Consider the following 25,371-nt stretch of genomic DNA (forward strand, 5'->3'; position numbering starts at 1 on the left):
TCAGTTTGTGCCAAACTTGTATACTAACAAGTAGTTCCTGTGCTTCCCACAGATGATTCGAAGAACATTTTTGCCTGCAAAGGAATTACAGCAATAAGCAGAGGGCAATAGATTACAAAGGGAAGTACTGGGTCCTAAACCCGGATTCTGATTATTATTTTTGTTAAACTTCATGTTGGTTTTGTTTCTTTTTTGTCTGTCGTCGTCCCCCCCCATATTGCTGTGCAGTTAGAGGAGGCTTAATCTGCTACTGTAGGAGGTGTACTTCAGTTGTCTTTTTCCTGCAAAGATTACTTTTATCTCCTTAGTGACTACTACTTTTCATATTCCTGTTTGAAATTCAGTAAGTATTTGTTTTCTTGGTTTTATATGCTGGCATTGTTGTGCCAAACAAGATGCTACGTAGGCGCTGTAAATTTAAGGATGACCTGAGCTGGACTGGAACTGGCAGACTAAATTTTGTTTCTTTGCTGTCATGTTAGTTAGCAGCGGGGAAATATTTCTTTCTTTCAAATGTTCTGAGGCTGTGATGTACAAGTCACGCATTTGACAATTAAATGATAGTCCTCCTTTGATACAGTGATCTGAATGTGGTGCTTAGATTTCATGTAAGGTTGTAGCATTCTGGCCAAGATTTCTGCTTGGGAAGACCAGATTTGGATGTATTAGCTAGTCAGCCTAATAACCCTGTACAGACTGTATTGATTTTCTAGGAGAGAGTTTATGAACTAAATAAACTTGGAGTTGGTGTCTTAATAAACTGCTTCTCTCAGTCTGTCACATTTAGTTACTGAGCTCTGCAGTTTAGGGGAAAAAAAGGCTAATTCTGTTACAGATTGTTCACAGCAGGGTCTCCAAATTAGCCCTTTGTTTTGTAATGCCACCTTGCTTGGGCTCGCTTTGAGCACATTTCTCAGTTTTACCCTAATGAGTTGCAACACTGATAATGTGGCTGATGATCTTTCATTGATTTCACTATCACTTGCTTGTCTGGTAATTGATCCGTTGCTGAGCCTCTAGTTAATTATATCGGCTTTGACATGGCCCGGTCCACCGGGAATTTCAAGTCTTGCAGAATAACAGTTTTAATAAAAGAGTCTATTACTGCAGGTGCTTGCTGCTGCATGCCAGTTGGTTTTGTGTGTGTGCGTGTGTGTGTGCGTGTGTGCAGGCACCCGTGCGTGTGTGCATGCCTGTGTGTGCGCGAGTGGGTTTGGTTTTTTTCTAATTCTCTGGGAGAGGAGAGGAGAGGACTGCAGGACAGGAAAAAAGAACGAGAAGGCGGGTGTGTGTTGGGTGGCGGTGGTGGCGGGGGGGTGAGAGGTGGAGATAAAGACAACGAGCGGGAGCACGCAAGAGATGCAGAACCGAGGGGAGGAAGCTTGCTATTGACAGTGTCCTTAAGCCTCCCACAAATAACAGCCATTAGTGGGAAGGTCAGGAGCTGAGCATGCAGCTTGACTGAGGCACTGAGTGCCACTTCAGAAATGAAGAGGCTGGCACATTTTAGAGGGAGTTTGAGGGGCTAATAGCTAGCTGTAAAGGTACAGCCACTGTTGGCACAATTGACTCCTAAGTGTCATTCTCCCCTCCCCAGTAGAGAATATTTTTATTGACCACAGGTGAACTTAATATATTTTAAGGCAACAGTTCTTGGGGTTCTTGCTTGTTTCTTCTTGGATATTGAATTTGCTGCTTTTGAGACTTTTTTTTGTACTTAATGGTGCTGAACTGGAGGAAAGTTTAACAGAAAAGCTTTCAAGAGATGTAGGGTCTAGAGGGGAAGGCACATTTGTGTCAACATAGTGTACATCTTCTCATCTTTTCTCATTGCACACTAATGACACAGAGCTGCCACTGAAGCTCTCTTCTGTTTCTTTTGTTGTTTCAGAGAGTGAGGTTTATTGTTATTCCTGAGTTAAGAAAAAAGCAGTGAGTGGTACATTTGTCCTCCTAAATTTGTAGATTTTATTAGAAGATGAATGTTCCTTATGTTGGAAAGGATAGCTTTTTTTTTTTTTAATACTCTGGCTGTTTCTTTTTTTTATGAGATTGCATGAATTTTGTTTTACATTTATGAAGTTTGTTTGCAGAGTTATGATTTCTTGTCTGTTTGTAAAGGATGAAGTGGGTAAGAGAATTTTTCAAATAAGATTCACTTTGTAAAGCCATTGTAATTAAAAACAGTATTGTGGTAGTATTATTTATCCTGGTATATAGTACTGTACCTTAAGTACAGAGAAAAGATCCTAAAGGAAAAATATTGTTTCTTTTGCATTACTTTCTAACTGTGTGGGACTGGCTTCTTTTCTGCTGTGATTCATTTCTTTGTTCTTTACGATTTGAAAGGTGTATTGTATCTGCTTCAACCAGCTACTTAAAAAAACAAAACAAAACAAAAAACTACTTTTGATCTTTTGGGGGAGGGGAAGAAAGGGCTAGCTTTTTCATTTTTCCGTCCTTTTTTGCTCGCGATGCTGCTTGAGACACTTAGCAGTGGGCAAGGGAAAAGAGGGGTGTGAGAGATGAAATGTGCATGTGACTTTCTGGGTTTATTTCAAAAGGAGTTGGATCATGTCTTTTTTCCCCTCTTTGGTAAGAGTTTTATTTGGGATAGGAACCGACTATCCCACAGTTCTTGTCTGACTAATATTTAGAAAATAACCAGGCCAACTTTTATGTTTTACTTCTAAGTGAATATTGACTGTATTTAAGAGTAATTGCTTGCTTGCTTGCGTTTTCCTTTTTCTTTCTCTTTTCTATTTTTTTTTTTTTAAGGTTTGTTAATCCTGTGTGGTAGGCAAGTGTCAGATATTACATGCTGTACTTGACAGCATTGTTGAGGAAAAACAGAGAAAGACAGGGAAAGGGCCACAGCCTTTTCTTTCTCCCAGTTCACTCTGATCATTGTGCTACTTAGAGAGAATGTGCGTGTGTGTGTGTGTGTATCTGTGTATCTGTAGACTGAAGGGTTAGTGCAGGATGTCATTTGGTGCCTGACAGTGGAGCAGTGCAGTTGACTCTTTGCTCTGCTATCCAATGACATCCAGTGGCTGAGAGTTTGAAGCTGATGGTTGGGTCTCCTTAGTGCTGCATGCACACCTGACAGGCAGCTGTTAAACTGAGCAAAGGCGAGCTTGGGGAGTCACAATCTATGCATAAATGATAGGGGTATCTCTGCTGAAGGTGCGAAAGAAGCTCTGACCCTCTCCCCTGAATCCCCCCTTCCCAAATGAAACGCACGGTGCAGCTAGCTTCTTAACTACACTACACTCCTGCTACTGGCTGCCAAGAGGCTCAAAAAATCCACCTTCACTTTTCAGTCAGAAGAGGCAGAAGTGGATGTGAGAGACAGACACACACAGAGACACAGAGAGCGAAAGAGGGCAAGAGACTTGACTTTAAGAGACTCCTGCACTGACAACTCCATGCAGTTCGGAACAAGAACGGCAGCGACCGACTCTGGTTTCATGGGGACATGGCAGAACACTGACACTAACCTCCTATTCAGAATGTCCCAACAGGTATGTTACTTTCGTTTATTTTAAAACATGGCATTTTTGTGCTCTTTTTTTTTTCTTTCCTCCTTTTTCACTTTCTTTCCACGTTTCATTTTTGTTTCATTCATCACTACATAGTTAGCCTCTGAACTGTCATAACTATGTCATTGGAATGTGCATGGTTACTTCATTGCTTCCCTAAGGGCTCCTTTTTAAAAGAGGAAAAAATATTAATGCTTTAAGTAAAAACAAAGCATTTGTTTTAAAGTTTCCAAATAGAGCTTTGCTCGTAGTAAGACTGTTTTACTTTCTTTGTTTGCTTTTGTTTTGTTCCAGTCTTTTTTTCCCCCCTCGCTCTCCCCCCGTCCCATAAATAAAAGTATCTGCTATCCCAGCAAAACTCCTTTCTTTCTTCCCGAGTACATAAGCCCCCAAATCAAACTGATACTAAATTTAGGGGGCCCCTCAGAACGGCGTAATTGACTTCATGTGGCAGAACACAGTTTTATTCGGAGGGAAGGAGCGGCAAGCCGTCCTGCTGGAGCTGCTGCCAGCACGGAGCTGCTGAGGGTCGTTAGAGGAGACAGTTTTCAGTTCTCGGGTCCCTCTCCCGCTCCCTCTCCCTGCTCGCTCCCTCGCTCTCTCCCCCCCATCTCTGCCGAGCTGTGCCTTGGCGTCCTCCCCAGAGCTGCTCCTTCACCGGGGGCCGCGTTTAAGGCAGCTTGGTATGCCGGTTTCTGACGGGAAAGCGAAAATGTTACTGCAAGGCCAGTAATAACTGATAATTAATCACAGGAGCCAGTGTCTCTGTACCATGCACTTGGTGATACGCGCCCTGTGTGTTATAGCTAATCTTGCACAATTGCTTGGCTCTTCTGGGTGAAGGGAAAGGAGGGGGGGTAAAAGAAAGGGGAAAAAAAAAAAGGAGGGAAAAAAAAAAAAAAGAGGGAGAAACTTTGAGCTTGGACGGGGCTCAAGCAGGGGAGGGAAGTTCAACCTGGAGGTTTTTAACAGGGTGACTCCCTACCAGGGGACGTTTTGCCTTTCTGAAAACTAGTTTCCAATTATGGTCTGACACTGACTGATAATAATTGAAATATTGTGTTAGCCAAAAGAGGAGTTAGTAAATGATTTGTATATTAATATTAGACTTTTATTTAATGTTGGACATAAGATGAACAAACTCATTTACCTGAGAGGTGTTGTACTGTAAGAAAAGACAGGGAAAGTAATTAGGTTTTTATAGTTTACAGTAACAAAGCATGCCTGAATACTGGCCATAAAACAGTAATTTAATTAAAAAAAAAAAAAACTTTAAAGCCAAGAAAAACTCCAAAGCAGATAGTTAATAACCAATAGCGGTTGTCTATGGACGACAGTTTAAGCAGTATAGCTCAGGACAGGATGAAGGCATTTGAATAAGGAATATTTTGATATATCCTGTAGAGGGACCCTGATTACTGCTGATACAGTATGCTGGTATAGAATGTAATCAACATAAGGCAAATAAGCAACTCTGTTCAATTTCCCATTCTTGAAAGTAAAAAAGTTCATTTCCTGGTAGACATGCACATTTCAAAAAACACTGCTTGGCACTGGGAAGTGTGAATTGCTACTGCACTGCTTACGAGCCTTATCAGCTGTATGCATGTCTGTGATACATAACATATTTGGTTATATTGATATTGAGCAATAGCATGGAAAGCAGTTATTCGAATTACCTGCTTCATTCTTTTAGTAAGAAGTGAGATTAAATTTTTGGGGTGGAGAAAAGGTTCTTTCCATTTCAGCCACAAAAGAGTTAACATAACTAGATCCAGATAACGATCAATTGATAAATGACGATTGAACCACATAGATAGTATTAGATTGCCTGTTTACTATTAGACCTTTTTGAACAGATTTAGCCTCAGTGGTCTCTGGAATACTAGAAAACGTTCAACACTGACAAAGAAAGGAAACAAAACTAAATAAAAGAGCATGACAATATGTAAAGGGGTCAAATAATTGGAGACAGCTAGCTTATTAGTCCAAGCCAAATATTTATGCACGTAAGCTAGGCTGTTTGGTTTCTATTTTTCTTTTTTTTTTTTTTAATAATATTTTAAATGTGCTAATACTTGAGTATTAACTGGATTTTGTACATTATTGAACATGCGCGGTCCTGTTGCATTCTGCATAGAAGGAGAGAAGTAATGTACTAAATGACTAAATGTGTGGTAGATGCTGCATCAGTGTGTATGCTGCCATTGGAATACACACACAGTAGCACTGCAAAGGTGGTAATGTCGAACAGATTTATTTCTTAAAAGTCTGTAGTTAACGCGTTCGCATACTGTTAATCTCCTTGTCATATTTTGTTTGTTTGTTTATCATGTGCTAAACATATTCAGTCCAAATATGCTTTCATCATGCTTTTAAGAGGAGGGTAAGTTATTTTGCTAAACACATTTCTCTCCTCTTTAAGGATAATATTTTGTCTTATATTTCTGATTTGTTAAGGCTTTTATAACTTGCTAGCTCGTGCAGTGTATAAGCACAGGCTGTGTGCAAGTAGAGCTGCAAATTTGTGTCTAAGTGCCAATCTTTATTTCTAAATCACTAAGGTTTTGAATATGGTTTTCTGTTACCTATTTTCATTCATTTGTTAGTTAATTATTTTCAGTTCATCTTCTGGAAATGTAAGTATTTTTAAAAATTTTCCTGTGCTTTAAGAAAAATTGTTTTCATGAGTACAAATAACATGAAGTTATGAAATGTACATAACTTGCAAGTAAAGTTTGGCATGGTTTGAAAGAACTGTTTAATGAAACTTTTCCAGCTATACATAGTAATGCTAGAGACATTTCTTTTTTTAAATTTCTAAGTATAATGCTAGCTTTCCACATGTTTTTTAGAAGCAAACAAACGCCGAGCCCCAACACATTTCCTTGGAGTTGTAACTTAATCTCAAGCAGGTTTTTAGTAGAAAGATTGGAGCATGGCAAAAAGAATGATTTAGAACAAAACAAAACCTTGCGATCCCTCCCTCCTCTTACCTCTCAACTCACACTGCACTGCTATTTGCATACTATAGGAATGAATAACTTTTCTCAGAATAAAAGGAAAACCGACTTCATTATGACAAGCAACTAGCTGTATGTGTCGTAGAAAAATTGGGATTGATTGTACAGGTTTGGGGTATTAATAGCAAGTATTTATTTTTGGATTATTTTCTTAGAGAATGGGAGTGCAAGAAAATGGCATCTCCACATTCCAGAGCAAATTTAGATTTTGGTGAGGTGAGAGGAGGAGAGGAATAGTCTCCTAAATTACCTGTGAGAAGTTTATGACACGGCCACTTGACTGCATTGTTTTGCCTGTGCACCTTTTGTCCATGTAAAAGTGTGTGATTCGCTTGAAAGGGGTCATCCCATTCTGTATACAGAGGAATGTCTGATAACCTCAACGGGCATAAATCTTAACTTTTAAAAAGGAGTGCTTCTTTGGGTCACTTTGATCAGTGACAGGTCGAGAATGAGCAGAAACCCTTGGCTTCTCTTCCATGCTCATCTGGTTAAGTCCAGGGCACCCACTGCCCATTCTAGTTCTGGCAAGGAGTTGTTAACAACAGAAAAGAAGGTCTGGATTTGATTGATTAAAAAAAGCAGGCTTTTGTGATTGTCTGCTTTCATAAATGTTTTGTGCATTTGTCAGAATAAGAAATGTCATTTTTCTTCAGCCAGTTACCTTAAGGGCTGTAATGTTCTAAAATACTTCTAAGTTATTTCAGAAATGAGACCGTAAGAGAAATGGCTGTAACCCACAGTGACACAAAATGCCAGAGCCATGTACCTTTTTGTTAAGAAAGAAATATGTTTAATCTGTTTCAGATAAAAAGGTAATAGGCTTTCCAGAAGCTTTTTTCAATGTGAGAGTGAAAATGCAGTATATCAGAATTATAAATGGATCTGTGCGTCATTATATAGTAATTTAGGATTCACTCAATGATGTAACAAAATTAACAACATAATTTCATTGTGTAACTGTATCTTATTAAAGAACAACTGTCTGACATTCTCTTACAGTTGCTTTATTTAACTTCATGCAAATATTATTAGTAGTGACATTTCTCTATTGTACATTAGATTCTCTCATTAGCATGATGTGTTAGTTATCACCAGAGAAATCACTTCTAGATAGGTGAGCGGGAAGCCAAGAAAACTAAAAATTAAATCAATGATGTATATTAATGTAGACGCGTCTGTTCATGAGAGATATGGTACAGTAAATTCAACTTTTTTTTTCCTTGCATAAATGCATGCTTATTCCAAGGAAAACTAAATAATACTTACAGTACGTGGAGTATGCATTAATATTGCTAGAAATATTAAACTGTATACAACATACACTGCCTGTTTTGAGCTGTACTTGTATTCTTCAGTCTGATAGTTCCTAACATTGATGTAGACATAGGCACATAAACCGTTTATTGAACCAGTATTTAAAAATAGGTGCGTAGTGTAGTGTTTAATGAAATGAAGGTAAAAGCTTTTTAAATGTTGCTGTGTTGCTGGCCATAGAGGTTCTATGCGATTTTAACATTTATTAAGTAATTAACTGTTTTACTGTAGCATATAACTACTCTTTTAGTATAGGTGTACATGCAAAAAGAGTTCAAACTTAATTCGATACCAGGCTATAATTCCATACATTGATTTATTATGAACATTTTGGGAGGAAGGTTAACATTGGTAAAATACATTTTGTAGTTTATGGTAGTTAAAAATCGCCTTTATCAGTAAGCGTCAGCAAAATTTTATTTTCTATATTTATTATTTTTTTTATCACACCATTTTAAAGATTAGCTGACCCCAGGTGGGTTTTTTGGTGTTTTTCATGAATAAGTTCATGTGCTAGTATGAGTTCAGAAGGTTTTTCAGGTTACATTGTCTCATTTCAGACACTTGCTTTAATTTCGTTGGGTATTTTGGTAAAACGTGGTTTAGACCTGTAGTGGTTCCTGTCCTTTTAGCAAATTAAAAATATTTGCATCAAGAATATTGTGCTGCTTCTGGTGTTCCTCAGAACAGAGGCATTTGAAAATACTATATACGACAAAAGCGCAGGATGTTTTGTGTGGCATATAGCACTAGACATAAAAGTACATGCAGTGATAGATACATGGCTATGTGCATGACACATGATTAAAAATAATAAAAAAAAAAACTCTCAATAGCTTCTCTTACTGTGCTCACTATTTGCAGGAGAACTAAAACATAGCAAAATGTTTCCTGTTCCTCTGTATATGTATTAATCTTGCACATATATACATACAGTGTTTGAACATATTTGTGCCATTGTATGTTTTAGTTGATGATGTGCTAAGAATGCTGTCAGATCTCTGCTTAACTTTGAGATATGTATGCACAAAACTGTAAAATCTGCATGAAGCATTGAAGCATATGTTAAAGCACAGGATCAAATATATTGTGCAATACGCACCGGAGTTTAACATTGTAAAATGTATAGCTTTTCTATTTTCTATTTTTCTACTTTGTATTTTAGTAGTTACTTATTCATGTATCATTTTATGGGGATTTGATTAATGTAGTGACAGAACAGATTTGGTATATAACAGCAGCAGAGTCTCCTGCTCTTATGTCAGGGTTAAGAGCCAAGGCAAATCTTCCCTAACTAATTAGATGCTGAGTAAGGCATCTTAGTGAAGTTGGGGCAAAAGTGAATGGGTCACAGCTGAGGCAAGATTGCAAGGACTGTAGTGATAGTGAAAGCATTCGCATTTGCCAGGTCGTTGTGACACTGTGCTGAGTGCAAAGGAACACTCTGTTCACTGATACAGAACTGCCGTCATAAAGTACAATCAGAAACAAAAGCTTTAAAGAGCTTTTACTTTTTACCAGAAATGTTCAAAATATATGCTGCGTATAGCTTTCTTTGCTCCGTTATTTTTCCCAAACAATAGTGCTTGTGATTTTGTAAAAGGATTTGACTTGTAGACTAATGGTTCTTCGCAGTTTAGAAGAATTTCCAAACTTGGGGCTCCCAGTATACCCAGGAGGTGATGAATCATACTGGCTCAAAAAAGAGAAGCCTGAAACAGAGAAGAGGGAGAAAGGGAGAATTCCATTGTTGCTGTCTTTTAATCTTCTAGTTCAGAAAGAGAGTCACTAATGGAGCTTTTTACTATAATTCAGAAAGCGTAATGACAAAATTTCAGCATCCAGATAAACTGTAATTAATGGATTTAATTTTTGCGCACCCTGCCCATAGAAAGGGGTAAACTTAGAAAGCAGTTTTATTAAAGTCTGTGTGTTTGTATACAGTTTGTCAATGAGGTGAAATGTGTTCTTCAGCTTAACATGAGTCTGTCTAGTACAAGAGACAGACTCTGTACATCAGCCTATGGACAAGCATCTGTTGCTTTGTTACTGCTCACCCCACTCATTATAGTAATGCCCTAATGCCTCCTTTTCCTTACTGAAAAACTGTTTTCTAAATGATCTTCCTCCGCTGACAAAGAACACAGTGCCACTTGTATGTCTGTGTCACACAACATTTTGTCATAGAGAGGCCATGTCTTTCGGGGGGTGGGGGGTGAGCATCTCAGAATTGCTTTGATCGGTGTGAACTTGCCAACAATGTACCATTGATGCTATTCTGACTCTCTCGGGAAGCCACTGCATCCCCATCCTCTACCAGTGATGCGTATCTGTGCACTTGTGGAAAGGAAAGGAGAGAGTGTCATCTGCCACTTACAGAACACGGGAGTTCGGAAGAGAAAATGACACGATTACGATCCTGCCATTCCTCTCATGCACAGCACAGAAGTCAGCAAGCTTTTCTGATAAAGTGAATAATAAGTGCATACTTTAAGAACCTTATAGAAAGTGAGAAAATTTGTACTGGGGTTGTCACTAAAGCTGAAATGTACTGTCACTGGCAGGTAAACTTATTGTGATATTTGAAATGATGTTTACTTGGAAGTGGACCACAACACAAATGCTTCAGTGTAGAGATCAGTGCTGCAGTCTGCCTACCTGTGCATTTTGGAATATGCCCCCTATAGAAGAAATTGAGTAGCGTGGTGAATGTCTCTATGTCTCTGTGATACCTACTGTGAGTAATGTTGAAAAGAGCTTTAATTGCTCTTTTTTTTCTCAGTAATTTTTAACAACTTGGGGAACAGTGAGGCACACCTGATGAACACAGTTTATTTGTGATGGTTCTTTTTAGACTTTATTTAACCAGAATTCCAGGGAAGGAGGCAGATTAACTGATACTCTGCGTAGGTATTTTCTCCATGCATTCCATAGTGTATCTCTTAAAGATCGGTAACTTTAAAATGCAATACTTCTGTCTTTGAACAGTTTGAATGAAAATGTCATACAATGTAGTTCTTTTCAGACGAACAGCTCAACATTTGGTGTGTACCAGTGAGAGGGAAATAGAATATAAAGGATCATATCCTCACTGTGATCCGAGCATGTGTTTTCCATTCATGTCATTGGAGGCCCTGTCATGCATCAAGGACAGCATATAGTTTAGGTACAGAATTACAGATAGCAGCGTATTAGCCTACGGAGTGAGCTGTAGCTAGGAGCTCAATTCTGTAAGCCTTCTGTACGCGTGTAACTTTTATGAAGCTAAATGTGCAGGTATTTTGCAAGACGAGATTCTACAGTGGTAAAGAAAGTTGCTCTTGTGTATTTTAATCTTTTCTATTATTCAGATGCTAAGGAGATGAATGTAATTTAGAAAAAAAAAAAAAAGTAGTTAGGCATTGCACTTCCTTAAAGAAATCTAAGCCTTGCTTACTGTTTTATCACAATCCAGAAATTAAACTATGTTCTCTGTTAAAGTCTCTGATCAGGTATGAGCTTTTAGACATTATGGGCCTGTGTGTGATTTTATGTAGAAGTTACTGAAAGCTCAGTTTTTCATGTGTTACCCTGGAATCCAATGCAAAATTATGGTTACTTCCAGTTTGCCTCTGAAGTTTTGAATTTTTTGAACCAGAAATCTAAAAATGAAATTTGGGCAGTGTTATTCAATGTGAAATTAGATTGGAGGAGAAATGTTTGCAAGACTCCTTGCTAACTGTAATTGCCAACTTTTCCATAGGAAGCATAGCAACACAGTAGGATAAAAGGTAATTTAATCAATAAAATAGCATTTTGAAAGGAGTTATTCTCATTTATGTAAAAATTTGCCTTCCCAAAGTGTTCTATCTTCTCTGTTTTCTTATTAAGGGAAAAAAAAACCAAACAACCCACGAAAAAACCCCACCAAACAAACCTGAAGATGTTATTGTCAGATCTTTTTATGCAGATTGATTTCCTTTTAGCATATTCATTGCCCTTTGCCTGCACAGAATACGAGACCTTGTGTACTGTACTGCAGTTTTATTGCTGCTTTCAGAGGGATGTCTTGTGAGATGTTACGGCTCCTGCGGAAGTACAACGGCAAAATGTCATTTTATGATAGATCATTATTGATATCCTTTATTTATTTATGCCTTTCCTCATTTTTCTTTCTTTGCAGTTTTTCTTGCTCTGCATATATATCTGAACACGTATTAAAAGAAAAACTCTTCTTGGTATAATAGAATAATTAAAAGAATCTTGATTATAAGGGATTATAGGAAGAGATGAGGTGCAGAGAGGAGAAGCATCCCTTCCAAGGATGGCTGAATATAGGTGCTGACATGCAAAGAGTTCAGTGTTTTGTATTTCAGTGTGCCTGTGTGCAAGAGCATGATAAAAACGTGTGATGCTCTGGCTTATCACAAGGAAGGTGCTGAAAAGCATCTCAGTTTGATCTCTACTTTGTACAATTTCGTAACCAAGGTATTGCTAATATTTTAAAAGGAGGCTTCAGTATACTCTTACATCTCAAATGTGAGCTTTGTGTTTATTTGACAAAATAAATATCAAGAAAAATGGGAATATTAAACTCATAGCATGCTTGAACACTTTTTTTTTTCCTACAGAGTCTTAGACAAAAAATAGTCAGCTTGGACGTCAGTGAGTTTTTTTTAAAAACAATTAAAACCACAAACCTCTATCACTGTATTCAGACTTAGTTCTTAATTAAAAATGTGCCAAGTTTGTGCCTTTTTTTTTTTTTTTAATTGCAGGAATTTTCTAAAACTTAAATTTTATGTCAATCTGTAAAATGAAGTTAATAACAGGAAAACAGTATCCTCAGAAGTGGTAGCGACTGTATTTCTGAGTAGTGGACATTGGGGTTTTCACATTTCTTCTCGTAACTTTTAGTGGCTGTTTGTTCCCTGGACAGTATACTTTTTAAAATACTTAAATTTGATAAGAACATCTGAAATAGATGTCTTGGGGAGGAGGGAGGTACAAACTAATGAAGAGTATGCAAGGAAAAAAAATAATTACTTCCAGCTGGCTTTATATAATAAAACTACTATTAAAATGAGGAGCGCCATTAGCAGGGCTTTAATTATATATTTTCTTACATTTCTAAATAAACAGCATAGTCTTTAGAAAAATAGCACTTAAATGAGTTAAGCGTGACAGCCCTCACTCTAGTCAGGGAAAAATATAAAGAAGTACCAACTCATCTACCCTGCCTTAATGCCCCACAGCAGTTGACATTGCTGGAATGCCTCCTGCAGCTGGTGGCATATGACTGTCATTTGCAGGCAGGATATACGGAGAGTTTACACAATGGAGGCATTCATGAAAGTGTTCCTCATCTGGGACTCCTGCAAGCTCTCATTTTATTGACCCTGTCAGAATTTAACTGGTAGGCTGTCAAATTATGTGTTGCTTTATCTAATATTAGTTTTTCTTTTAAATTAGAATGCACGGAAGAAGGGTTTGTGGAAAGCAGGTATGAGAAGCAAAAACAACTTCTGGCTTACTGTTTCTAAACCAGGAAAAACATAACAGCTGTGTAAGAACTTTACCCTTTGTGCTACAAATTACGAGGATTCTATTTTTTGCTCAAGATTAAATAATGTCTTTTATTTATGGAGTTTTTTTCAGGGTTTGCCTGGGGTGGGGGTTTTTTAGCACTCGAAGCCTTAAACAAAATTCCATTTTCTAAATTACCATGTCCCTCAAGTGTAACTCGAACATCGGTCTACAAACAGTTTTATAAAACAGCTCACTCTTTAACTGCTGGTGTCCTTAAAGACAGCAGGAAAAGTGCTCTTTGTACAAGCTTCCCCAAAAAGAGGTTTGTTCATATGCTTTGCTGCATCTTTATGCAGCATGCCGTAAAGAAATGCTTGATACTTAACAGTTTTTATAATGTTCTGCAAACAATGTAATAATCTGAGAGGTGATTGATGATTATAAGTATGTTCTTTATATCACAGATTGGCTGCTTATTAATTCAATGGTGTTGAGGCATGACCTCTCCGAAGCCATGATTTGCATAAAAAAATAAAATGTATGCACAGCTTCATTGATAACCTGGGAGAGAACTGGTTACAGCAGCAGATAGCACACCAAAACATTGGCTTCATGCAGATGGAGCATACTGCAAGAAAAGTACCTAACGCAGTGAGTTACTCATTTTAATAGATCCTCCTATCCACCAGTTCATGGTTAATGCAATGCAAAAGTTCAGTTCAGGGCGGGGGGAAAGAGAGAGAGGGAACGAGAAAGTATGATCAGATTATTTTAAGGAAAATAAATTTTAACCTGGAGGCTATCAATCACTTCATTTCTGCTAGGAAAAGAAAAACTCAACTCACCATGTATGTTTTTGTTCATGTATAGAAATAAGGTATGGCATCTGTCTGTCTGATATGGGATCTCATTACCATAGATTTTACTTATTACATTTTCTTATTATTCTACTTTTAAAAAAAATGTTGGATTTCTACTAGAATAGTGATAGCTGAATCATAAACACTGTTTTACATTAAGAAATGTATATGGCTGACTGTGTTTCTCTTGTGCCATATATAATTTCCAGTTTCTTCCCACGTTGCTTCCTTCTTTCCTAGAATACAAAATCACTTTAAACACAAAAGACAGAGTAATCTAAATAGAATATTACTACACTATTTTGCAAGACCTCCTGAAATACTGCTCTGGAATCTACTGAGATGATGATTTTTCTCTGCAGGGATAAATAAGAAAAAGCACTGAAACATTTTGATTCACTTGGTATTTTTTTTACCTTTTGATGCAGCAATCTGAAGACATTGTCTTCCCTTGAATACTTAAAAAAATAAAATTGGTGGCATAAGCTGTAATATTAAATTAGTATTCAGCAATTCTAAGATAAGTTATTTATGAGAATTTGACAAATGTAGAATCTCTCTCATGATAAGTGAATTTTCATTCCAAGGAAAATGCAACTGTTCTAGTTTTGGCATAACACTTGTTTAAGTGGCATTTTTTGGTTTCTTCCCCAAAATTGAAGTAGATACATAACTGCTATATTTTCTTGTCAATGAGGGTAGTTTCATTAGTGGCTTCTCAGTGTGATTATCTAAGGAGAGAAGTAAAAGCTGGGTCTTAGAACACAACCAAGAACTTGGAAAATGTTCAGACAACAGTAAAAATGATTTGTGAATTTCCTACACCGTCAGACTTACTTGACAATTTATTCAAAATCATTTCTATCTATTTTTCCCATTGTGAAAGCTTGTTTGAGATAGTCAGGCTGTCAGTACAGTATTACAGGTCAAACTCAAGGTATCTCAAATGCTTCTGCTGGTACAAAAGGTTTCTGTGGAAAAACAATACTTTACAACACTAGGAAATTTTAATTTTAAGTGCCTAGTCCTGTTCTCACTGAAACCAATACAAGTATAGTCTATAATCACAGAACTGGTCTGAGGGCTTTTCCTGCAGTCTTTCTGCAGGAAGAGGTAATTCGTGCTTTGCTTGGTCCATGATGAAGCACATCTGAAATACATATTAAGTGAAGAAGTAATTGTAGAAGTAAAATTTGGGGAAGGGGTTAAAGCATTAGAGAATTGTACTCTAGTTTCAAATAATGCAATATTTGTAGAAGTATGACCTTTAAAATCTAGGTCCTTCAAAATTTTAATTACACATTTCAGAGGAGCTGTGTGGTATAAGCTAGCTGTTTAAAAAAAAAAATCCTCTGTTAACTAAGTGCTGGGCATTTTTTTACTTTAAAATGCAATTTTATTCTGGCATAAAAATGTGTGTTTCATTAATCTATCTCTTCATTAACGAAATCTTTCAGAAGGCAGTCGAAGGAAATTATTTAACTCATAGTGTAGACAGCAATGATCTTAAAAAGTAAAACATCACAAATCCCCAAAACAAAACTAATCCCACTTTAAACATCTTAAGTTGGTATTTGTGCATCTTTTAAATGAAAGTTGCTTAGACGTGAAATTATGTCTTCCTGCACATTCATATTTTGCTTTTTGCTAATGCTGGGAAGTTAAAAGTCAGGTGTGAAAATGTTAAATCAATTCAATGTATATGCAGTTTTATAATTACGAAGTTGAAATTTGGTTTTCTCCAAAAAGACCTATATAAATCATGTTTTCTATGATTTTTCGATTTGCATTTTTAAAGGCCTTTTTTAATGATACCAAAATGAAATAAAACTTTTCTAATATGTAAAGTACATGAAGTCTGTAGTTATGAAAAATGCATAAAGTGAAGCTGTAGGCATAAGACTGATTTTAAATGACTGGGTTTTTTTTTCTGAATCTATCCCTTCTATACCACATCCCCATCCCTTCCAAAATTCAGCAGTGGTCAGGTGTGGCGTTTTGATTCTATCCACTGACTTGCATATGCATGTTTATACACCCACAAACTGTAAAAAGAAAACTGACTAAATGTGGCTTCAGGGAAAAGAAAGGAGTGGTGGGCGCAGATACCAGCTGGAGCTTGATGCATGTGTTCTCTTCTGTGGCACCGTTTTGTTGTTGATGTGGGAATGTAGCTAAACAGTGGCTACAGATGCTCCACTAAATAAGGATCCACATAAATTCCAGCTGTGAACTTGTGATTCATCCTTCCCTGCACAAAAGATATGTTTCCATATGTCTCATTATGTTCCATATTTGATTTTTATCACACACTGTGTGCCAGTCTGAATCTCGTCTACATGCTTTTTATGGATCCTGTAACCCTTTCTCTCTTCCTCCTTTGAATTAGAGTCATAATGCACCCTAGCCTCCATGCAAAAAATCCACATTACAATAATACGGCATCCGTGTAAATAATTTTTTAATGAATCAAGTACATGAATAATGTATCTATGTAACCACCGTAACACAGAGTCTGGACATATCTATAGAAAATCATAGTACTCCATTTGAAAAGTATTTCTTTTGAAGCTAACTCTGCAGTCCTTAGAATGATCCGAGTTCTAAATAATTTCATCTTTAAAAATACTTGTATTTTATTTTACCTGCTCTGAATGTTTTTTTTGTAATATTATCTGTCTAGTGTATATAGCTTCTTTTTATATTTTTAAGTGTGTAATTGCTTGATAAGGACTCTCATTTTGAATTATGGATAATATCCATTGTTAAACCGTTTATGCTCTCTGAGACTCATGGAAAAGAACTGCAAAACTGCCACTGGTTCCATGGTACCAAATAAAATAAATAAATTAATTTTTTTTTTTTTTAAATTACTCTTATTTGGTTATATTCTCTTGATCGGAATTCAGGGTGTTTTTTTCTTCTGCCACTATAATATGTATATGGAAATTGGCATCTAGAAATGTAGGCATCCATGGCCCCAAGAGCATACAAAACCCTGTAGTTTAAAATATTGAAAAACAAAGTAAGGATTTTAAAAATGCTAGCTGAATTGCAGTGTAGGTTTCTGAGTCCGCGTATTGTCATACAGTTAGGAGAAAAGTGGTCCCTGCCTCGTAACTGGGGTGAAATGTGGCTGCTGGTCAGCTCTGTAAGAACCATACTGCTGCTTGAGCTTTGTAGTAAGTTTTACATACGAGAGTCATTTACTATCATAAAACTACTCAGAACATACGGCACAAGTCAGCATTGTCGTGTTAGACAGCTGTAGTCTAGAAAGTACCTGTCTTCGTGAAGGTAAAACCTCAGAGGTTGCTGTAATTATTAAAAGTCATGATTAAAGTGCTAAATTTGGTCATTGGCTTTTGCGAGTTGTTGAAGCCAATGTGTCTAGCTCCAGCACAAATTTTAAATGGTGTTTCAGGAACTGGATAAAACGCTTGCAGTCTTCAGAAGTGAAGTTATTGTGCAGATGTTGCAGCAGTACTGTAATTTCCGTACTAGTCAATTACAGTACACTCACCTACATAGGTAGTTGTAATTTTGTTGACTGAAGAAAAGTGCTATGAGAATACAGTTTTCTGAAACAAGGTGCATCAAAGCAAATAGTGATACATGCTATAAAGCAGCACTGTTTAGCAGTGTGCAGAATTTGACGTCCAGTGCTTTTTTGTCTATTGTGTTACAAGGGGAAAAAAAGCCTGTTCATAATTGAAATTCTCCAGGCAAGTCAGATATCAACATTATACCAAAAATTTTCAACAGAACGGGTAGTTAATTAGGTTGTATTTTAAATTGCAGGTCACTGTGTTATAGATTTCTGTGGGAACAAGAAGAGAGCATCTAGTTAAAACGATGAGTAAGCGGGGCCTGTTCTCGGCAGTGTCTGTGGTACCACTGAGTTGAACCACTGGTCACTGTCAAATTCCAATCAAAATGCAGATAAGTTTAGCATAAACATAATAAGGTGTTGGTGTGTTTCCAGAACTGTGAAGAAGACTTTAACTGGAGTGGAGGCTGGAGATTAACAGTTTGTTTTACAGCTAGGTTAGGTATTTCAAATCAAGTGACTGGTGCTGCTTGTAACGAAGCATCTGCAAAGTGTGTCAGTGTGATGTTGGTATTCTGTGTTCAAGAAGTTCAATGTCAACACAGCTGTGACTTACCACTTTTAGCAACCTCTCAACTGGGAATTAGATAAAATACCTTTAATTTGGGCATGAGGTTGGGGGAGAGTGCTGGGACAGGAGTATAATTTCAGATGCTATTAATTTTCACAAAATAACATTTGTGTGCTTTGTCTTGCCAGATAGTCTACAGTGCTTTTCCTCATTTCACGTGCCAGGCTGTTTTTATATTATCATTTCCTTCTCTGCTGTGTTTATCTTTTCTGAAAATGGTGAATGTAAGCTATTACAGACTGGGTGGGTGGCACACATTTGCACAGTAACTTTTAAAACACAGAGCAAGCATTTTATTTGGGTTTTGAAAACCACTGAGAGAACTTAATGCAGCTGCTCTCATGGCATCAAAGTGAAACATGTAAAAATCTCACTTTCTATTCTAAATAACCTTAGGGCTGTTGAGTCAGATATTTCCGGGTTGACGTGTTTTGCACAGGAGTGACAGTGGCATTGAGTATATATAGTAAATCTTAATGTTCCACTGAATCTCTTCACTCTTTTATGAGTTTCACAGGGTACTCATCCCTAACAAAACGTCAACTTAAAACATGTCACTTTGCCATAGCTGAAATTACTTACTTGTTTTTAATCAAAAAGCAACTCTTAATGGGCTGTTTTACTGTAGGCAGTAAGGAAAGGAGCTTTCCAGTTTAGCAGCAAGTAGTTCTTCTGAACCATTATTTGCTGTCATATCTACTTCTTATCCAGCAATGTGGAAGGGGCTGCATGATTAAAATCTGAGGATGCTGAATCAGGATCCTGGTGTGCATATCCTATGCCAAGTAGAATTAATATTTTTAGAGAAATATAACCTTTTTTTAATGCATGTCTTTCAGTTCCATTAGGTAAGAGTCCTGTGTTTCCTAGGAACTTCCCTGTATCCGCGATCTCTGTCAGTAGCAGAGGTGGTCTTGCTGGTAATAAAGGTGACTTGTGGTACAGTGCTGCTTTGGTTTTAGTTTTCCAAAATTCAGGATGAATTTAAGATGAGAGGTGCCATATATTCAACATAATCCTTGGATCCTATCTTGTGAAGTAGAAGGCTTTCTTAACTGGAGGCACTCAGAAGCTCCAGCTGTACAAGTTCAGTGAATTCAGTTCATATTCTTTTTAGGACAGAAATGGCTCTTCAGTTTCAAGGCCAGTTTATAATCCTCCTCTTAACTATGCTGTACATATTGCAGATGGTGCTTGACGGACTAGTGAGTGTCTCAAAGGTCACCACAACACTATTAGCTAGATCACTGTGCCCTTTGTTTCTTGAGGATGCTTCTGCTACAGTACTTGTTACTTGAAAAAGATTATAGGAGTAAAGTTTGGGTTTTGTTTTAAAAGAAAACCTTAACCACTTCTCTGCCCACCAACAAGTGCCTCAAATGTGGAGTTGTTTCTTGTCAGTGAAGCGCTCTGGAGTTCAGCATTCTGCTCATACAGGTATGACCAGTGGTCTCATTCAGCTCGGTGGCGGTTTTTTTGTGTGTGAAGATAACAGTGAGGATGACTGGTATTTTAATTTTTGATCATAGTTGCCTTTTGGAGCTTTTATTATGTTTTGAGGGATTATTTCAGCACCTGAGAAACAGGAACATTTAAAGTCTTCTAGAAATTCTTGTGGCCAAAACCGTATGTGTTCCTTCTGAGTAGCTTGAAAACACTAAAATAACTAAAGGATGTTTTAAAAGCAAATAGGAAAAAGCAAGTCTTTAAACTGTTGTTGCTTTATTGAAATATTTACAACCATAGCCACAAAAAGCTGCACACCTTTGTCATAGCTGCAGAAACATAGAGTGAAAAATCTCCTTTCTGTTTGGGGTAGTGCATGTTTATCAATGTATTTTACAGCAAAAATGTTGTCATTTTATTGTCTTGTAACTGATAGTCCGTGCTTGTTTGTTATATTACTGAAGTAATGTAACTTTACAAGGCCAGGCTCAGATTTGGAGGGATAACTTGCAAATTGCAAAGCTACTTGTTTTTTATCTGAGACAAGGACTGTTACTGAGGCAAGTTCAGCTACACTGTTAATATAACTCTTACAATTTTTTGCTTAAATTGATTGTGCAATGCGAGACTTTTTAAAAGTTCATTCACAATCCATGATGTACATGTTGCTTTTTCTGTTACGTATAAGAAGTCAAGTGAAACCATATGATCCCATAGTGCTGTCTGATGGAAATTTTTTTGTAGACGTTTGTGCATTTTCAATAATACGTGTTCAAGTATGTATATATTTCACTCTTTTTTTGTGGGGAATTTAATTTAACTATTTTGAATATCCTGCTTCTTTAGTTTCGGTTCTTCCTGATTTATTATCTTTGATATCAGCTGAAACTCCAGTTATTTACATTGCTTTCATTTGTTTTATTTTTATGTTAGTGATATAAATTGCATTCTCCCATCGGTCGGCAAAGAACTGAACTCCTTATGGGATTTCCATTGGTATTTAAATAGTTAAACCATTATTAGAATTTAACATTATATTGTAAAGTGTGCAGTACCATCCTGGATGAAAGAAATTTCCCATATATTAAAAATAAATTGAATGCAATGGTTGTAATTTCCAAACAGGACACACAAATGTTCTTTTGTAGAACATTATCTTTGTCACACAGGAAAGCATGCTGCAGAAGTGATTTTTTTTATTTGCATGAAATATACACCCACAAAAAAAAATATTTGCAAATTCATGTAGCAAGCGACTCTCAAAACATTTTTAAACTACTTTTCCAGTGTAGGAAATTTCCATTTTAATTAGATTGCTACAGGTTAATATGGGAGATGGGAGAGATGCTGGAAGTTAATTCGTATCCAGCCAAAGTCAGCTAATTTCTTATATCTTTATACAGTTGCATCTCCTTCTCCCTACCTATTACTTTTAAATTGCAAGGTTCCAGGAATATCAAGAAAACATTTCATATTTCAAAAATATTCGGTCTTCACGGAACTATTTGAACTGGCATTTCTTAGTGTCCTTGTCCCCACCCCCCCCCCCACCACACAGCTGTCACTAACAGAGGAAAAGGACTGGGGGGAGGGAAGGAGGGAGCCCTGCTAAAATCGTGTCACGTAGCACTAATTCATCTGCTCTCATTAGAGTGAGCGAGGGACAGCAGTGATGGCCAAGAGCTGCACTCCACACATGACACACGAACAGTTTGGGGAATAGAAAATTGCTTTCTCAGGAAGCCCAGCCAATTAAGGACTTGACCATATTGAATGTCAAGTGTTAATTTAGGTTTTTCTTCATTTTCCCAGTAGTAATGCGGGTCCTGTGATGAGCAAATACATGTCAAGTAAAAGTTGATTGCATGAAGGACCCGGGTATTATATGTCACTGACAAGTCACAAATGTACTCTAGTCTTTTAACCCCTTAGGTGAGTCCGGAAAGGGGGGAGGGGAGCAGCAGAGGGGGATTAAATGTACTATAATGATAAGAATAGATAGCTTATATTAGGGAGAAGTCTGGATGGGACAGACAGGAATAGAAATTTGTGCGAGAAGCTAGGATGCAGACTTTCTGCAATCAGTGCACATATGTGGTACCTTTCTGGGTTATAATTAATAAACAGACCTAAAGGCCCCCTCAGGATTCTTTAGGGTTTTAAACAAGCCTATGAAGCATGCATGTTATATCCTTCATAAGGTTTCATGCGAAGGGAAGGAAAAGAGGTGCACAGTGCCAGAAACATGAAATACTCCTTAAGGGGTGACCTGTTTTGAAAGAAAATCATTTTGCGTTCTTTATGGAAAAGAAAATATATATTTCCAAGGTCTTTGTTTTTAAAAAAATAATCAAAACAAAAAGACAAAGCCCCCATGTGAAAGCATGAAATTATAAAACACTTTCCTGTCAAAAGCAGATTTATTTTGCAGCTTATGTGTTTCTCCAGGTTAATTTCACAGCCATCAGACCCCCCTGAAAGGCCACCTACCCTCATCTTACGTTGTACCTGCCTGTACTAGGGAGGCAGGGGATGGCAGAAGCAGCAGTACTGATGTCTGTTTAAGTGAAGTAGCATTTACTTTTACTAGATGTGGATACTTACGTATCATCTATAGCATCTCATTTCCATTCATCAGCATATTATTTACATATGAATGTTCTGAAAATAAGAGAGTGTCTGTTTCTATTGCAATTGTATAATTGACCAAAAAAAATTTCCTACAACAATGTAGGCGTTGTGTAGTACAAATACAATGAAATAGAAGTGGCAATTATGCAAGCACCTAGAAAGTTGTCCACACCTTTTTAATTTAATCTCAAGTGGTAAAAGCCACTAACACTTTCCAGGAATTTTTAGAAATTATTTGCTTGCCCTAGATTTTGTTTTGTTTGTTAATATCTAACCCACAGATGGATAACTGTTTGTTTGAAGCTGGTCAGTAAGCAATGTATCTTTGCGTTAAATATTACTGAGCTGATCCTAATTAGGACACGTTCTCCCTATTGCTCCTTTGAATTTTGCTCCTCTGCATTAGGATGAAGATAGTTAGGTGGCAAGGTACACTGCCGCTGTCTGTGCAGTATGTGTTCAATAGACATAAAATAGAGTTCATTCTCATGCAGGTAACTTAACACTTTAAATGAACATGAAGTTAACCAATAAGGGTTAAATTGTGAAACAGACTTATTTTCCAAACAAAAGCAATGTACGTTTAATTAGTGTTTTCTGGACTGACATTGGATTCTCTGTGCATATGAAACGGTGCTGTCTATTTAACGGAAACGAAAACCTTTTTTGTTAAGAAACAGTTTGAATAATATGGCCTCAAGACAATCAGCAATACTTTTCTTACTATGGTTCTACTTCAAGTTTGTGTGGAAACTCCTTACACATACAAACCATCTCTAAATAAACCCAACTTACTTCTCCCTCCCCAGCCTCCTCTCCTTTGTATTTCAGTAGGGAGCATCTGTAGATCTCAGCTGGCATTTAGAATGGCTTTTTAATCGTAGCAGCTTCTCTTCTGCTAGGTGTGCAGAGGGATTTTGCTAAGTTTCCTTACACTAAATTCCGATGATGGCATCTCAGGTTGCTGATTCAAGGTTTTGCTGCTCCGTGGTGTCACTTTTGACGGATGGTACCTAATGCAATCAGCCACCACTAAGGCAAGGCCTTCGTTTGACCAAAGGGTCTGAAGGAAAAAAAAACCAAACCAAAACAAAACAAAAAAACATCCGAGCCCTCCACCCAACAGCCAAATAGGGCAGGCTGTTTCTGAATCGCTATTTTCCAATGGTTTAGCAGAAGATGCCTCCCTTTGCGCATGTTTTTGATAAATTTAAGAAGTCAAATCACTGACACAGATGGATAATCCAAGTGTATAGGGTGAAGAGTTATAAATTAACACATTATTCCCTCTTAATGTGAAATACTTGAGAATGCATTTTCTCGGTCCCCTGACATCTACCCAGTGAGGGCTCGCATTGTACTTTTCAAGTGGCATTGATTTGTTAAAGCGCTGAATTAGCATCTCAGGCCAGCTGCCTGTTCCACTGTTGTGTTGTTGGGTTCATTCTCTCTCTCTCTGCCTTGCTTCCCGCTGCCTTGGCCACACACAGGGCTTCAGCCTGCTTACCCCAGCTTTTCCCCTCTGTTATTTTAGCTAATCCAGGTAATACACTCACCAAATGTGCCTTGCTGAGCTGAGTAAATTAACATATTTCTCATTGCATAAAGCTCGTAATATGCACGTGTGTGTATATGCATGTGTGTGCGTGCGTAATATTTTCGGTTGGACTGGGGAAGGAATAAGCGGGGGGCGGAGGGGAGAAGCCAAGGGGCTGCAAGGATGAATGGCTGCGTTTACCAGCCTCATTCTCCAGTGAAGTTACACATTGTTCTTTTATTTAATTTGCGTTGTGTCGAGGTCTTCCGTACAGCAGCTGAGTCAGAGGGGAAAGAGAGAAGAAATAGAAGGAATATATGTCAAGTCAGAAAAGCGACTGAAGTGCAATATTAAACTCCGTATCTTAGGTCTGAATTTTAGAGTCTCTACTACTTTGTCTAGTTGTTCATTAATGAATGTCTGCACAGATCTAAAGATAGTTTGTGCTTACATCTCTGCATTGAAATATGCTATTTATAACTGCGATTTTTTATTCTGATTGTAATTAGCTGGTTTTAAGACTTTCCTTTTCCCACTCTTTCTTTCCTCTCTCAGGCTTTCCCTATTGCTGCTATCTTACTATTCACTTTTAACATTTTCAGTGCAACTTCATACTTCATATTTCTTATGGTGGCACCTGACAGATTTGTAGCTATGCCCTAATTGACTAAATTACACTAGTAATACATGTATTGCAGCAATGAAGATTATGTACATGAAATTAACATTACATTTCATTTAGAGATGGCTAATAAAGTGGTCATATTTTTATCTGTGGTTCCTTGGCATAGATGAACCAGATTTCTAGAGCTACTGCTGAGTAGTGAAATGACATTCTTTTATACTGCACATTAGTTATCCCTGCACTATTTTGATTACCTTTTTCTTACCATTGTTTGCTGTAAGAGTTTAAGGCGATTTCTTTCCCATGCGATGCTTATGATAAGGGAAATTTCAGGAATAATCAACAGAAATTTTCCTTTCTGTCTTTTATAACATGACAAATTCTGTTGTTTGGGATACAGTGCTTCTGGAAACCTTTTCTTGCAGGTGAATAAAGTGATACATTTTTCTAGGCATCAGAAACATAATGTGAGCAGGGTTCAAAATCTCAGATAAATTGAGTAAGATACACATTGGTCACCTATTTTGTTTATAGCTATTGGCATACTTTCTAATAATTGCATAATATTTATCAGTAATTAGGGGCCATATTTTGAAAATCTTAGTTGCTCTTAACACAATGAGACATTTTGACTGCATGAAAGCATGGTTTAGATTCCTTGCCTATTTACATTTTATCTTTTCAAAGGTTATGCATCTATC

General features: G+C 37.3%; 1 protein-coding gene across 2 annotated transcripts in view; it reads left to right on the forward strand.

Annotated features, from left to right (window-relative positions):
• The window catches only part of BNC2 (basonuclin 2), a 336,762-nt gene that overhangs the window by 93,779 nt on the left and 217,612 nt on the right, over positions 1-25,371 (forward strand). For both annotated transcript variants that reach the window (XM_054185907.1, XM_054185908.1), the window contains exon 2: positions 3,324-3,524. In XM_054185907.1, coding sequence (XP_054041882.1) covers positions 3,324-3,524 — 201 coding nt within the window. The remainder of the gene's footprint in view (positions 1-3,323; positions 3,525-25,371) is intronic.

This window comes from Rissa tridactyla, chromosome Z (genome assembly GCF_028500815.1).
Source record: "Rissa tridactyla isolate bRisTri1 chromosome Z, bRisTri1.patW.cur.20221130, whole genome shotgun sequence".
Taxonomy (NCBI): Eukaryota; Metazoa; Chordata; class Aves; order Charadriiformes; family Laridae; genus Rissa; species Rissa tridactyla.